This window comes from Diceros bicornis, chromosome 3, assembly GCF_020826845.1.
Source record: "Diceros bicornis minor isolate mBicDic1 chromosome 3, mDicBic1.mat.cur, whole genome shotgun sequence".
Taxonomy (NCBI): Eukaryota; Metazoa; Chordata; class Mammalia; order Perissodactyla; family Rhinocerotidae; genus Diceros; species Diceros bicornis.
Genome location: NC_080742.1, coordinates 25,276,337 through 25,292,916, shown reverse-complemented (window position 1 = coordinate 25,292,916; position 16,580 = coordinate 25,276,337). Strand labels below are relative to the sequence as shown.

Sequence of the window (16,580 nt, the reverse complement as noted above, 5' to 3'; positions counted from 1 at the left end):
AGCACCAGGCTGGTCGCGGGCTTATGGGCCGCAGGTGGCGCAGCCGGCCCGGGGCTGGCGGCTCGCCTGGGTGGGCGGCGGCCGCGCTGGGCGCTCCCGGCGGCGAGGGCTGCTCGCTCGGCCCCTTGCCTGCCCCTGGCCTGCGGAGCAAGGCCGGAGGGCGGCGTTGCTGAGGCCCGACGCGCGTGGGGGGCGGGAGCGAAGCCGCCGCGAACAAAGTCCAAGCCCCTCGGCCGCAGCGCCCGGAGCGCCCAGCGGCTCCGCAGAGACGCGCGAGGTCCGAGGTAACGGGGGCCGCGGCGCGAAAGAAACCCCGGGGACGGTGGGCGCGGGGCGGAAGCAGAGGGATGTCCACCTGGCGATCCTTCACCCCGCGACCTGTACGTCCTGCTCGGACCCCTCGGGCGGGCGGGGGCTGCGAGGAGGCTGGTTGTCCTCCCGGAGCTGGAGCGAATGCGCTTGGACCTGAGGCTGTGGTTTCTCCCAGGCTGAGATGGATCTTGAGGCGGGAAGGAACGGAACAGTCCTGCGCCGCAGGAGAGCGGAAGGCGACTTTGAATTGGGCAGCAGCAGGTACATCACCAGCAGCCACGGCTTTTCCGTTGCATGCGAATTAGCACGACCAAATTCGCCCTTGGAAAGTTGAGAAGCTGATGCGTTTGGCCTTTGTTTTGGAGCTTCTTTGCAGGGTCTTATCTGACGTTCTGACCTTTCTCAAGGAATGTCACTGAGGCTCCTTTTGGAACAGGCTCAGGAAGAAGAGGCTGTCTTTAAAAGTGCCCCGCTCCCCTTTGTGGAAGGTGATTCGATGAATATCTGTGTTGTATAACATTCTTGGCATTATATAACTTGAAACTTTTACAAATAACTTTCATAACATCATCTGATTTTTCATGTTTGTAGAGCATCAGACATCTGCTGTTGATGGTTGCCCTTTTTGAACAAGAGTAGTGAAGAGCGCGCGCGGCGCACACACACGCGTTATTCCTCTTCCTTCTTGTCTTATCCCCTCCTCCTCCTCCCAGCGCAAGGCCAGTTCCGTGTTTCTCCCCTCTGAGCGGCGAGGTGAGGAGGGGAACCTTGAGCAACCTCGTTCTTCCGCAACCGGTATTTCCAAATCAGTTTTTGTTCAAATGCAAAGGCAAAACCTCAGCGCTTCCTTTGCTCGTGCGTCTTTCTCCCTGGGCTGGCTCTTGGTTCCCAGGGGCCCTTGTTAAGCGCACTGCACAAGCTCTAATAGGGGCAGAAGTGACCAGTCAATGGTGTGTTGTCTTTGTTTCCTCTTTCACAGTGAATCATTTTCGCCTTTAGCCTCAAATAGTTTATGAGGCTGTTATGGTCTCTGAGTTCATGCCAAGCCACCCAGAACTAATTGACCTGTATCATCGAGTAATCACCCAGAGGGACAAATTTATCAGGTTCTGTAGTGTGTCCTCAAGCTGCAAGGGGCCTGATTAGGTAACTGAAAATATGCCTATCCGATGTTTAAACTGAAGCATTATTTTAGTCTGTTAACTTCTTCATACAGTGATATTGCTCTATTCCTTCTAAGAACCATGGTATTCATTCACAGCAAATTTAGTTTGCCGTACAGAATTGGAAAACCGGTGGATGGTATTATTACTACTAGAAAAATGTGGTTTTCATCAGCCGGCACTTTAGCCTGGGATTGACTGTGAATCTGTAAATAGGTGGCATTCTCAGGAAGAAGGCTATGTATGCATTGCACTGGCTGAACGTTTGATGAGTATACAAAGGAGCTCTCCCTGCAGAAGGGGCAGTCACACTTCAGAAGCTAAGGAAGTTCTCAGAAGTGGAGCTCACAGCCTTGTGTTGGAAAGAAGAAAGCAGTTCAAAAGAGAAATACAGAAAGTTAAGAATAAGACTGTAATATTATGAAATTAAATGTAATGAGACTAATTTTTATAAAAAGCAGACCAAAGCTTTGCATTCAAAGGCAGTTAAGCTCACTTCAGTTATCTGGGGCACATTGCGAGTTAGTTATGTGCTTGTTCCAATTGTGCTCTGTTGGCTGTGGCACATTCTTTTCAACATGTTTAGTGGCACATGTCTGTCCTTTGATTTTGGCGATTGTTCTAAATAATTTGGGATTAAGTCTTATAAGTAAAACTTTATCACCTACCTGGAAATTTAAGCTAAATAAATGCATTTTAGATTAAAAAAAATCTCTGCCCTCATGGAGTTTACATTATTGTGTGGAGGACAGACATACATAATACACATGCTAAATAAGTGAACTACAGCAAATGTTAGAAGGTAATGAATGCAATGGGAAAACATGAATCAAGGCCAAGGAAATCAGGAGTGCAGGGAGAAAGTAGTTTGCAGTATTAAGTAGTGTGGTTACGGTCAGTCTTATTGAGAAGGCAGTATCTGAGCAAAGGCTTGAAAGAAATGAGAGGAGAGAGCTGTGCGGGTGTCCGAGAGGAGAGCTTTCCAGCAGACGGAGCTGATAATGTAAAGACTCTGCGATGGGAACGTGGTGGATGTGTTCACAGAACAGCAGCAGCAGAGAGGCCAGGGTGGCTGGACAGAGGAAGCAGGGGTGGGAGTGAGAGATGTGGTCAGAGAGGCAACAAGGAAACAGATCATGTAGGGCCCTCAAGGTCAATGTAAGGATTTTGGTTTTTACTCTAAGAAAAATGGGAGCCATTGTAGGTTTTTGAGCAGAGGAGTAGCATGATATGACTTGAGTTTTTAAATGATTGCTCTAGCTGCTGTGTTGACGATAGACAAAAGTGGGCATAAGTGGACGTGGAGAGACTAGGGAGGAGTTCTCCTGGGCTATTGGGATAGCAATAAAAAGTGTGAGCAGTGGTTGAATTCTAGATGTATTTTCAGTATATAGCCAACAGGACTTCCTGACACCACTCCCCTAAATCCTTCAGAAGGGTGACCTTTTCTATTTTTAGATCAATATATATATTTTTTAGCAAAAGAAGAATGTGATTATTTGGCAGACATTGTTAAGTTATTCATCTTCCCTCTGTGTAGGAGCTCCACAAGGCAGGTGACCGTTGCTCGTTTATCTAGAGATCCTTGTAGTACCTTGGACAGTTACCTTTGCTCTTTGTGACTGCTTTGCAGTGTTTGTTAAACTGAACGATTTTGATAATTTGTGGACATCACTCTTTCATATTTGAAAATATTATAATAGTTGAATATGAGAACTACTCAAATTTATACTTAGTTGACTGTGAAACATTTTGTTTAAATTCAAATGATTATATTTTTTACAGCAACCAAGACAGGAAAAAAATGAAGAAAGTGAATTTGATTGGACCATTAACATTGGTAAGTTGTGAAATATTAAATGTATATAATTCTTGTCTTCATTCAAATTTGGTGTCTTGAATCGATAGTTATAGAGCCAGTACTTTAAGATTGTCTACAGGCAGCAATATATTTTCCCTGCTGCCCCTGTGCTGTCTTAGCTTGGCTCATTGTAGTCAATGGCCCACATTGTCGAGATGGATGATAGGCTGGCTATGAAACAGAGCAGAGCTAACTCGTTTACAGGAAAATTGAAAATAAGACTTGTGTTCATAACACCATACAAACTAACCAATTTCAGGAAAATGCATCTCTGCGTTAGTTTCACCAACCCCCTCCCCAACCCCCAGTTTAGCTTAAAACAAGCTTGCATATAAAGAAAGTGCTTGTTAACTACAGAAATTTTAAAATAATTAAGAAATCTATGTTCACATTTGGCTTCCAATAAAATTGATTAAATATGGAGTAACTTCCATGTATGAGTGAAATCATACGGTATTTGTCTTTTTCCATCTCACTTATTTTGCTTAGCATGTGAAAGGGGTAAAGGGGAACATTTGTATGGTGATGGATGGCAACTAGACTTTTGGTGGTGAACACGAGGTAGTCTATACAGAAGTTGAAATATAATGATGTACACCTGAAATATATAATGTTATAAACCAATGTGACCTCAATAAAAAAAAACATATATGTGGAGTAACTATTAGGGATTCAGATTATGTTTAACACAGTTCTCAGTGATTTTCAGCTGGCACAAGGCAAGCCAACATATTTTTGGAGGAAATCTAATCTAGTTTTCATTTGTAGTATGTCTCAGAGAGGTGGCCCATGAAAATGTTTGCCCACTTTTGGTAAACATGATGTATTTCAAACTATGACAACCATTATTCAGTAGCAAAGAAGTTGATATTAAGAGGCATGTCAGCTGAAATCTCTAACTTAGTGAGTAAATGAATGAAAAGACACCAAAACATCCTTAGTCTTGAACATAGCTGCACATTTCTCGTCACCACAAAGCCCCTATTCTCTTCTCCTTTATTCTTGTGATGCTTTTGTTTTAAAGCCTCAGTAAGAGTTTTTTAAAATTTAGTACTTTAGAGAATAAATTGTTTGTAAAACTGAATATAGTTTTAATGCACAGGTTTTAAATCTGCCTGCTAAAGAAAAATAAAATAGCATAAACTTTGGGGCTGGCCTGGAGGTTTATCGGTTAAGTTCGCACCCTCTGCTTCAACATCCCAGGGTTCGCTGGTTCAGATCCTGAGTGCGGACCTACGCACCGCTCATCAAGCCATGCTGAGGCGGCGTCCCACATAGAGCAACTAGAAGGATGTACAACTATGACATACAACTATCTACTGGGGCTTTGGGGAGAAAAAGAAAAAAAGGAGGAAGATTGGCAACAGGTGTTAGCGCAGGGCCAATCTTCCTCAAAAAAAAAAAAATACCATAAACCTTAAAGTAGAAATATAGAAAATTTCATTTGAATTTTAAAAGTTAAAATTTAAATGTAATCTTTTTCTTTTTTTCAGCCTCTGAATAGATATTTTTCATCCTGAAAAAGGTTCAGGACAAAACTGTGCTCTAACAGGAGTTAGAAATGCATTGTTTTGTTGAAAATCATTGAAAACAAATCTAGATTACTTAGGATGTTGCTGTGAAATTCACATAGTTTTAAATTTAAGCTTAGAGACAGAAGAAAATTTTATTTAAGTAATATGAAAAGCATTTAAAACATTCGTCGATTTCATGTAAATGTTCAGTAAAGAGAACATTACATAACAACCTGATCCTGTGCTTGTAGCTGTGGCCGATAGACTCAAGTGCTCTATCTTCCTTTCCCAGGAGCCACTAAAATGAACCTCGGGGACACTGGTCCCTTTTGTAGCAATTTTAGGGACCCTTCTCCACCTACTCCCCTTGTTCCATTCCAAGTTCCAGCTGGCCTCTGACCCTTTGTCTCTTCCGGCACTCTTGCTTGCCCTGTGTGTTTGATGATGGAATTTGGCCTCCCCTCACTGTACTTCTGGAATTCTTTGAAAACAGTTTGCACACACCGCCCCCCCATCATGTGAGTCTGACCTCAGGCTGTCCCAGCACATTGACCCTGTCTGACTCACCTTCAGCTCTCATGGACCCCCACTCTGCCAAGCCTGACTCATCCCCCTTCTCCTGATGACTGTTCCTCATCCCCAGAAGAGGGTGGGGTGGGGGAAATGGGCAGAGGGAAATGGTTAAAAAGAAGGGAGAGAGGCAAGGGACAGAGGGGAAGGTATAGAAATGGAAAAATAAGAGAAGGAATGTGTAGTCTAGAGGGCAGAGGAGGAAAGAAGAAGAGAGAGAGCCATAGAACAATCATTCAAAAATGGGGAGAAAAAGTGAGCAATTGGAGAGGACTAAAAGGACAGCGAGGAACAAAGTCTTTGGAGTGTTATGACACTGATTGGCCGGTTAGTTCCTGGGTGTTATGCACTTCACTGTGACAAGTGGTATCACCCGTCTGAGTTATAGTACTAAGTACATTGTACATTGATAGTACTAAGTCCAAGATCCTCAGTGGAGCATACTGGGCCTTTTATACCTCTCTCTAATATTGTCTCCCACACTTTGATCTCTGCTCTTCAGGAATTCCACTGCATGGAGTTACCTGAGCCCTCCGTGCAGTTTCTAGTTACCTTGCTGTTCTAAGCCTAAATATCCCCCACTTCCTCTGCATATCCCCCACTTCCTCTGCATTCCCCAATTCTTTTTCAGCGAACTCCCCGTTATCCTTCAAGATTCTGCAACGAGCATCATCTCCATGAGCAAGACTTCCCTAAAGTACACATATAGACACTCCATAATGTTTGTTGCACTTCACTATGAGCTGCCTTTTAAAAGCTGACTTAAACCTCTTAACGGACTCTTATCCTCAAAACTCAGAGGATCTGTTTCCCCCCATTTGTAATCTCTGAAATATACTGTGTCCTTTTAAAGGATGTGATGGGTGTGTGCATGAGTGTGGGTACTTAATGTCTACTTCTAGCTGTTTTTATTTCACTACCTCAGGAGCTCTGGAAGATCAAACAATATTTCTTAATGGAACCAAACTTTTATCCCTTCTGATTTTATATATATATATATATATATATATATATATATATATATATATATATATATACACACACACATATATATATATAAGATACTGATTAAACAGAATCAGATTGATTTCTTCAAAGAATACAAAATAAATAGAATCATGAAATTAATCTGTCAATGATTTGGGTCGAAATTCTCCATCTTCTCTAATACATTTATTTGCCACAATTGCAAAAGTACTGATCTTAAATAAAAATCCAAAGAAATTATAATTGTGGAAAAAGGGAAATTCTATTTCAGAAGGTAAGTGTTATTTTATTTTACTTTTTTTTAGTTTCAATACTCCGATTGGCAGGATAAGTTATTTATGTACCTGGGCACTATCATGGCTATAGCTCATGGATCAGGTCTCCCCCTCATGATGATAGTATTTGGAGAAATGACCGATAGATTTGTAAATACTTCAGGAAACTTCTCCTTTCCAGGTAAGCATTTCCCTACTTTTTTTTAATGCATAGCACTCCTTTAACTGGATGAAGGATTGGAAATTGATTTTGCTATTCATCATCTACTTATTTAATTTTTTGGACATTTGGGTGACTCCAGATATCACAGAAGGAGTTATATAATTCTCAGAAAATTCCTCAAATACTCATTTAAATTTCAACAAATAGCTGTACCCTATTTGACTATTAATATAGGATAAGAAAAGATACAGAAAGATTTGCATCTGTATAAAGTAGAGAAGTTACTCCCCTTGAGGATAGTGGAACTATTACAGAGTATGTATCTATGCAGTGTCCATGCCATCATGTCTATGCGGTGTCCATCCCATTAGGGATTCCTGATGAATTTCAAAATACATCAGTTAGCATGGCATTACTTCTTAGTAATGCTCAGCTTGTATATCTGCTTCTAGTTTTCTTTTTTTCTCTCTCTCCACCCTTTTTGTTAAAATTATGCCCATTTTACATGCATATACAGAATATACAATTTTTGTCTCTGATTTTTGGATCAACCAAGTTGACTGGAACTTGATGTAACACTTCACTAAGAGTAAATGGATTCAATATGAGAATGATGTGCTTTGAAACTCACCTAAAAGACTATAATTACTAAAGAGACAAAGGAGTCCCATAAGTTAATGTTGTCTATAAGAGGGGCTGTGACAACAGCATTGGAGTGAGGTTCCAATGGACATAGTTATTTTCATATTAGCCAAATTCAACATAGAAAGGAAAAAATTTCATGGTTTCTATCAAGCCTACAGGCTCAGTTTCTCCCAAGAGACCTTGTAGGCACTAGGCTGGAGAAAACTGAATAAAGCTCTATTGCTACACAGATGGTGGAATATAAGAAAAAGACTGATAAAGGAAAAGTATCTTTCATAGCAAAGATACCTGAGAAAAAGTGGACTCTATCATTTGGATAACATCAGTAAGAGTTTTCAATGTTCACTGATTGAGAACTACATATTTGGTTAGCATTGTGGGGCTTAAGTGTAATTACTTAAGAGAATATGATTACTTGATTTATACCATAGGATCTGTTTACATAAATATTAATGCCTTTTGAAAATCCAGTAAAAGTGTCCTTTGAATAATTAAAGCAAGATCTTTCAAAAACACAGTTTATTTATTTATTCTCAGATACTATTGTCTCTGAGAAGAACTTATCATAAAAATAACAACAATAATAGTAATGTTTTATTGTCTTTATTATCTGCTAAGTCCTATTTCACTTAACCCTCACAAGAACAATCTTACACATAAGGTAGTGTTATCCTCCATGACATATGAGGAGACTGAGGCTTGGAGAGGGTGAATAACTTACCCAAAGTTACATAGCTGGTGAGTGTTAGGACAGAATTCAAACCTAGGTCTTTCTGCCACCCAAACCATGCTCACAACCATATACATTATACTACCAGTGTAAATAATTGCTTTCTCTTAAAAACAAAAATGTGTTTGGAAAGCTTTAAATGGATTACTTGTATTTGACCAGTGACCAAAACTTTAACACAAACACCATAAAGGAAAAATTGGAGTAAGATAGGATAGTTTAAAAAGTCTTCAGTGAAATGAGGGATAGGGATTTTCTATTTGTTTTCCTTTTACTTCTTAGAAGATCTATAGATCTATTAAACATTAATTTTATATATATATTCGGACATGTCAATCAGAAATTGGTTTTAGGGCCGGCCCCGTGGCTTAGCAGTTAAGTGCACGCGCTCCGCTACTGGTGGCCCGGGTTCGGAACCCCGGGCGCGCACTGATGCACCGCTTCTCAGGCCATGCTGAGGCTTTGTCCCACATACAGCAACTAAAAGGATGTGCAACTATGACATACAACCATCTACTGGGTCCTTGGCGGAAAAAAAAAGGAGGAGGATTGGCAATAGATGTTAGCTCAGAGCCAGTCTTCCTCAGGAAAAAAAGAGGAGGATTAGCACAGTTGTTAGCTCAGGGCTGATCTTCCTCACAAAAAAAAAGAAAAGAAATTGGTTTTAACTCAGGGTTAAAAAATCAGATTAGTGGATGAATGGATAGACAAAATGTGGTATATACATACAATGGAATATTATTCAGCCTTCAAAAGGAAGGAAATCCTGACAGTGCTACAACATGGATGAACCTTAAGGACGTTATGCTAAGTGAAATAAACCAGTCACAAAAAGACAAATACTGCAGGATTCCACTTATATGAGGTCTCTAAAGTAGTGAAATTCATAGAAATAGAAAGTAGAATAGTGGTTGCCAGGGGCTGGGGGTGAGGAGGAAATGGGAGTTGTCTAATGGGCTTAGAGTTTCAGTAGAGTTTCAGTTTTGCAAGATAAAAAAGTTCTGGAGATTGGTTGTGCAATAATATGAACACTACTGAACTGTACACTTAAAAATGGTTAAGATGATAAATTTTATGTTATGTGTATTTTGTCACAATTAAAAATGTTTTAAAAATCAGATTTAAATGTTTAAAAATCAGATTAAAACAATGCAATGCATTTATCGCAGATGAGTTTGCATTTGGACCAATTTTATTAGACCTGTTTTTGTTTTTACTAACACCGGAATAATTCTACAACTTTCCTATTTGGAGCAGTTTGCTTGTTTTTTACTCATTTCTAATTATGCAACCAAATAGCTTTGAAACTGGACATGGCAGACAGGTGCCGTCTGCTGTGCCCAGGGCCAAATTCAAGGGCTCTCTGGGGAATGGCACGAGCAAGTCACTTACAGACCTGTGATTGCTGGAGTGATAAACTCACCAAAGTTGTAAAGTTAGTTTCAGTAGCCTCCAAATTATATGACCCTTGGTCCTCTATAGCCATGTTTGTCATTAGGCCTATTGTCTGTCTTGGAGGATTTGGAATGGGAAGTCCCTCAAAAGTTATGAATTTCCAATGTCCACTCTTTGATAGTTTGTAAAAATAATATTCTCAGACCTTTTTGGAGAAAATGAAATCTGTAAAGGATATTCACTCTAAATCCAGAGAGCTCATTAATATGTTCAGGGTTGTAGAGTTTAGCAAAAATAGTGGGCATTAAGAGAAGCTAGAGTATTTGGCTGAGCTTGCTAGCACATCTCATAGAGATAATGTTTATTGAGAGTCTGTTCTTTAGAATTGTTGTATTCTTGGACAGTTAGACATAATGGGAGCCAAATGAGAAGGGGATGTTAGAAGAAAAAAAGGTTTAAATTACAAGAAGTTCTGACAATGACTTATTGTGAACAGAGCCCATCCTTGTCAACAGAATAAAGCTACTCTGTGACAAGGTCATCCCCTCACAATGACTCAGTTGTGCAGAAACTATGCACAAAACATTCTGCATCCAAAACCTCATAGACAGAGTATTGGAAACAGATTTTCTGCAGAGTATCAGGAACTTGATATATTTTATACCAAGTCTATGTGACTGTAATAATCTAGGAAATTCTGTGGAGAAATTGACATACCCTACATGTCTTGCATTGCCTCATGGTTGAGAGGAAAAGGCATTTTTGAGCCCCTAGTTACTTTAATTAACTGCCAATATTGCCAAAGCTGCCTAGACAAACACCAACTCTTTGTTTTATGCTGAATATTTCTCTATGATAAAAGGAGTACTAGGCAGAATCAAGGAAGGCAGACATTGATTTACTTTGAGACTCAAAAGTAACAGTCAGGACTCCTTATGTAATGTCTCCCTGTGTAATCCTTAAAGTATACAGTTGTTATTTAGGCTCTTCACTCACCAGCTATGTGAACTTGGACAAGTTACTTAACCTTTATAATCCTTACTATTCTCATCTTTGAAAGGTAATCATAGACTTACTGGGTAGAATTAAATGAGAGGATTTATGTAAAGTGTCTGGAACATAGTAAATGATCAATAAATATGGGGGAAAACTATCCCTAAGAACTTGGAAATGAAATAACCACTCTGAAATTCTGTTTCCTCATCTATAAAATGGATGAATTGTATGGGAGCTCTCTAAAATGAATACGCAGCTGCAAGAATTCCCCATTTCCCTGTTATGGGAGGCATTCAGGCAGATTAGTGTGGGAGTTTTCCATCCTGGCACATTAGAACCAACTGGAGGCACTTTCTAAAAATATGATGCTCTAGACTCAGCCAAAGGTGCTGATTTAACTGGGTGGAGCCTGGGCATCTGTGTTTTTTCAAGCAGAGAGTGTTGAGAATCACTGAGTCAGACAACTACTTGGAGATTGTTTATGAAACTGAAGCATAACAGGTAGCATCTGAGAAGACCAGGTCTAGGCCCTTTCCAGATCTAGAATCCCACAGGATTTTCAGATCTAGAATTCCAGATCTAGAATCCCGCAAGATTTTCAGATCTAGAATTCCAGATCTAGAATCCCATGAGATTTCCAGATCTAGAGTCCCATGACTTTTCTGGGAACATATCAACACACATTTGTCTCACCTTTGTCCCCAGGCAGCAGAAACTCTTGGTTTCCTGGGGCTCCTAGGGTTACTAACCCAGAGTTAGATTGGAACTCCGAGAAAGGAGCAAGTCAAATTCGGAATGCCCATAGATTCTTCTTTCCTAGGAAAGAGAGTCAGTCTGAATTATAATATCCTCATTGAGAGAATTAAAAAGTTTGAGGTATGTGTTGGAGGAGAGTAAAACTCATTTAAAATTTCACCTGATTTCTAAGTTCAGGGGGAAAAAATAGCCCTGTACACATTTATCTGGAGGTTTCCCAAGGTTTGGAACAATGATTTCTACAAATACCACAGCTTTAAGATAGCTTGTCTGCCTCTGATTCCAAACACAGTTCCCATTTGGCATATCAAAGGTGCCGTATTTAAGGACTTAGGAAGGAAGGAAATAAGCACACAGAACTGAACTGATAAGAAGAGAAGTAAAATAGGGTTTGAGTCCTCAAGGATCTGATAGCTGATAAAGAGCTAGATTAATAAGCAGAAACACTTCACTGTGAACATCAGTAGAAGTTACAATCCTGAGGGAAAAATTGTGCCATAATCAAGGCCACTTGCCTGGTAATTGATCCTGACAGTAGTTTAAGTTTTAAATAAATTTCAACTTTTTCTCCCTTTGGAAGAAGAAAAGGAGGATACACAGCACCCAGAAAACACGACCTATGGGTTAATTACCCATGATAAGGAAACAAAGATAGACTAGTTTCTCTCCTAGCGTAGTGATAAATGGGAAATACCTACCCTGGTATCTTTTCGCAACAATGCTGTGGTGATATGTTCTCCTATTGTTTTATAAATGCAGTAAATATGGGCTGTTTTCCTTTTTATTTTTTCACTTTGTGTTTTTGAAAAAATGAAAATAAGTTATCATCATGTGAATCAATCAGTATAGTATAGTGTTAGTACTCTCAGCCAACCTGCTAGCTGTGTGACTTTGGGCAAGTTACTTTATTACACTGTGCCTCACTTTCCTCATCTGTAAAATAGAAATTTATAAAATAGTCCTACCTTATAGGGTTGTAGTGAAAATTAAATGAATTAATACACGTAAAGTGTTTGGAACCTAGCCTGGCATATAATAAGTGCCCAATAAATGCTAGGTATTATTAAAACATGAAAACCAGGAAAGGCGTATTGACATTATCAAATTAGCCCACATTAATAGACAATATATTTCCTCCCAATTAATACTGCCTTAAAAACACCAGAATACTGTTTTACTAGTAAACAATATGTGGAATGCAGGACAATGACTATTTGCCAGTGATCCACTGACTTGTCTTTGAGCAACTCAGTTATCTTCCTTAGCTTTAATTTGTCTTCCTTTACAATGGATGTAATTCAGCCTTGTTTATTACTTATGTCATAAGGAAACATGTAAGGGAAAACACACATATATTAAAATAAAATTTACAGAAGCAAATATCTGTAAAGTGCCATAAGCCACTAAGAAAAAAAGTGCCCCTTAAATCCTGTATTTTCTGTGTGGACCATTTCTTTTTTTCTCCTCTGCCTTCTGTATGCTCTGTGGCCTCCCTACCCTTCCTCAGCTCCTCTCTGTTGCCTTAGGAAGCTGCTTTGCTAAAGGCCCAAGATTGCTAGCATGGGGAGGAACCTGGGAGGGCTTATCCTCCCCAACTTGGGCCCTAGATGTCCTGTACCCGAACCCTTGGGCTCTTGAGTAAAGTGAAAAGAATGCACCTGATAGTGAAAAAAAAAGAGAGAGAAAAGAAAAGATTTTTAAAACCTGGCAATGCTATTAATAGTTCAGCCTTTCAAAAATGTCTTATTTTTTTTGTTTGTTTGTTTTTATTTAGTGAATTTTTCATTGTCAATGTTAAATCCAGGCAGAATTCTGGAAGAAGAAATGACTAGGTAATTGGCTAATATATATATGTATATATTTATGGTGTACTTTTTAAAATGTTTTATTTGAAAATAATTTCAAACTTACAGAGAGTTATAGAATATACAAAGAGTGACTGTATCTCCACCATTTGTTATACTCTTTAACCTACTGTTATCATTTATATTTGCCCCCACCATTTAAAATAAGTTGCATACATCATGGCCCATTACTCATATATACTTCGGTGTGGTTTCAAAGAATAGGATATTCTCTTCGTAACACAGTTCAGTTATCAACTTCAGTAAATTTAATCTTGATACACTACTCTAATCTACCATTGTATTCCAATTTTGTCAGTCGATCCAATAATGTCATTTAAGGCATTTTCCTCCTCCTTCAGCCTTAATAGAAATCTCAAAAGCCCGTAACATAATATTTGTATGTTTAAATATCAATTAATGCTGCTGATTTAAATGAGTACTCTCTGTATGCTATAGTAGCCTGAAAGGCTCCCATCTGAAAACAGTTTGTAAAATTATATAAAAAATGTATTTGAGGGGCCAGACCGGTGGTGCAGTGGTTAAGTTCAGCATGCTCCGCTCCCACTACCCAGGTTCGTGAGTTTGGATCCTGGGTGCGGACCTACACACGGCTCATCAAGCCATGCTGTAGTAGCATCCTACATTCAAAATAGAGGAAGATTGGCACAGATGTTAGCTCAGGGACAATCTTCCTCAAGCAAAAAGAGGAAGATTGGCAACGAGTGTTAGCTCAGGGCCAATCTTCCTCATCAAAAAGAAAGAAAATGGTATGTAGGTCCATGCCCGGGATCCGAACCTGCGAACCCCCGGCCTCCAAAGCAAAGCACACGAACTTAACCACTATGCCACTGGGCCATGCTGTGGCGGTGTCCCACATAGAAAAATAGAGGAATATTGGCACAGATGTTAGCATAGGGACAATCTTCCTCAAGCAAAAAGAGAAAAATTGGCAACGGATGTTAGCTTGAGGCCAATCTTCCTCACCAAAAAAAAAAAAAAAAGAAAGAAAGAATGTATTTGGAAGTACTTAGACTGACTTTATTATTTTTAAAAATACTAGCTTTCCTCTAATTTAGTTAAGCCTTCACTCCAAATTAGTTTGAATTCATGAAGTTTTAGCATTCCATTTAAAAAAATATTTTCAAATTCTGCCAAATAGGAAGAGGTTTTCTTTTTGTTTTTTGTGTAAACAATATGGGAAAACTTACACTTAGACCCATTTCACATGCTCAATCAGTTTGTTCCTATATTTGCAAGATGTGAATAGTAGTGAACTTTTTCAGTACAATAAGATATGCAGGTCTAGGAAATTAATTATGAAACAAGAGTCAGGGGCCGGCCCCGTGGCTTAGCGGTTAAGTGCACGTGCTCCACTGCTGGCAGCCCAGGTTCGGATCCCGGCACGCACCGACGCACCGCTTCTCTGGCCATGCTGAGGCCGTGTCCCACATATAGCAATTAGAAGGATGTGCAGCTATGACATACAACTATCTACTGGGGCTTTGTGGGAAAAAATAAATAAATAAAAATTAAAAAAAAAAAGAAAAAAAGTCAAATTGTATCTATAAATCATCAGTCAGTTTTAAAATGATTCATTAAGACCACTATTTTTTGCAATTAACCACAAAAATTTATGTTTTCTTTGGCTGATAATTCAAGTAAATAGATTTGCCATTGTCCTTATAATTTAAGAAAAGAGGAAAAACTTTTTAATGTGTATTTGTTGTAATGTCCTACACTGTCTTGGTGATCAGTTCAGTAAACTTATTAATTCCCAATTCTGAAGATTCCTCCTGAAAAAGGTGAATAAAGTATTTAAAAGAACCTTTCTAATTCTTTCACAGATATGCATATTATTACTCAGGATTAGGTGCTGGAGTTCTCGTTGCTGCCTATATACAAGTTTCATTTTGGACTTTGGCAGCTGGCCGACAGATTAAGAAAATTAGGCAAAAACTTTTTCATGCTATTCTACGACAAGAAATAGGCTGGTTTGACATCAACGACACCACTGAACTCAATACGCGGCTAACAGAGTAAGTATATTGTTAACGTCACACTTTCATAAAGAAATTAACCACTAACTATGTGCAAGTTTATCGTGGGAAGATTTTAAATGAAAAGAAATTACTAGATTAGGCATTTGATATGTATTGGGAATAGATCATCTGACAGCCATTTCAAGCATTTACAGCCTATGCCGCAGTGTATTTTCCTTATCTGTTAGTTTTTTTCCTCCTCAGATATGGTAGGTGTATTTGAGGACTGAGCTCACATCTTATATTTATCTCTCAATGGAGATTACCACAGGGCCTGACAGATGTTGTACACTAATTTAAGATGGTTGAATGAATGAATCAATGATTGAATGAATTCACAAAGAGACTTGTCTTAGTAGTTGTTGACTCTTCACTTGTTCAACAAATATTTGAGGGCCAATTATGTGCCAAGCACTGTTCTAGATATTGGTGATATACAAGTGAACAAGACAAAGATCTCTGTTCTCTTGCTTACATTCCAGCAGCGGGAGATAGATGATAAACTTTTTCTTACTAGACATCCTGGCAAGAGTATAGTGTGCAAATGAGGTCAAAAAGGAGGGAAGATCAAGGTGTTTGGACCTGGTTGGCCTCTGTAAGGACTTCAGCTTTCACTGAGTGACATGGGGAGCCATTGGAAGTTTTTGATCTGAGGAGTAACATGTTGACTCCCATTTTCAAAAGATCGCACTGGCTGCTATATTGAGAACAGAGTGGGTTGAGAATAGGGCCAAGGGTAGAAGCAAGGAGCCCTTCCCTATTACTGTTGCAATGCCCTTCCAAACTCCTGCTCTTGAACAAATTGACTCGTATGTTCAGAATGTTAATGCTTCTCTAATAGTATTAACAATTTAATAGTATCAACTTTAATGATATTAACTTTTCAGAAGCACGAACTAATCCTGAATTTTTTTCTTTGCACAGTATTTAGGTGGGGAAAAATATCATTCAAGAGACTAAGACTCTGAAAGAGGCTTGCAATAGCATGAACAAATTTTACCTGTCTGTGTTTGTGAGATGTCTGCTGTACCTTTCTAACTGAAGACCTCCTGCCTGTAACCACTTAGGTGTGATCTTTTTTAGTGACATCTCCAAAATCAGTGAAGGAATTGGTGACAAGGTTGGAATGTTCTTTCAAGCAGTAGCCACGTTTTTTGCAGGATTCATAGTGGGGTTCATCAGAGGATGGAAGCTCACCCTTGTGATAATGGCTATCAGCCCTCTCCTGGGACTCTCTGCAGCTGTTTGGGCAAAGGTCTGTGAAGCTTGGGCATTTTCATGTGTGTTAACCTGCACATACAGAGTTATTTTAGATTTGCAGGATTCT

At 39.3% G+C, this 16,580-nt stretch overlaps 1 protein-coding gene across 3 annotated transcripts in view; it reads left to right on the top strand.

Annotated features, from left to right (window-relative positions):
- Positions 1 to 440: 440 nt before the first annotated feature.
- ABCB4 (ATP binding cassette subfamily B member 4) overlaps positions 441 to 16,580 on the top strand; it is a 65,139-nt gene continuing 48,999 nt past the window's right edge. For 2 of the 3 annotated variants that reach the window (XM_058524741.1, XM_058524747.1), the window contains exons 1-5: positions 3,291 to 3,315; positions 6,713 to 6,863; positions 13,142 to 13,199; positions 15,059 to 15,250; positions 16,337 to 16,508. In XM_058524741.1, coding sequence (XP_058380724.1) covers positions 6,746 to 6,863; positions 13,142 to 13,199; positions 15,059 to 15,250; positions 16,337 to 16,508 — 540 coding nt within the window. In that variant the 5' untranslated portion in view covers positions 3,291 to 3,315; positions 6,713 to 6,745. Of the gene's footprint in view, positions 574 to 3,260; positions 3,316 to 6,712; positions 6,864 to 13,141; positions 13,200 to 15,058; positions 15,251 to 16,336; positions 16,509 to 16,580 lie in introns of those variants that run through there. The other variant, XM_058524751.1, reaches the window with a different exon arrangement.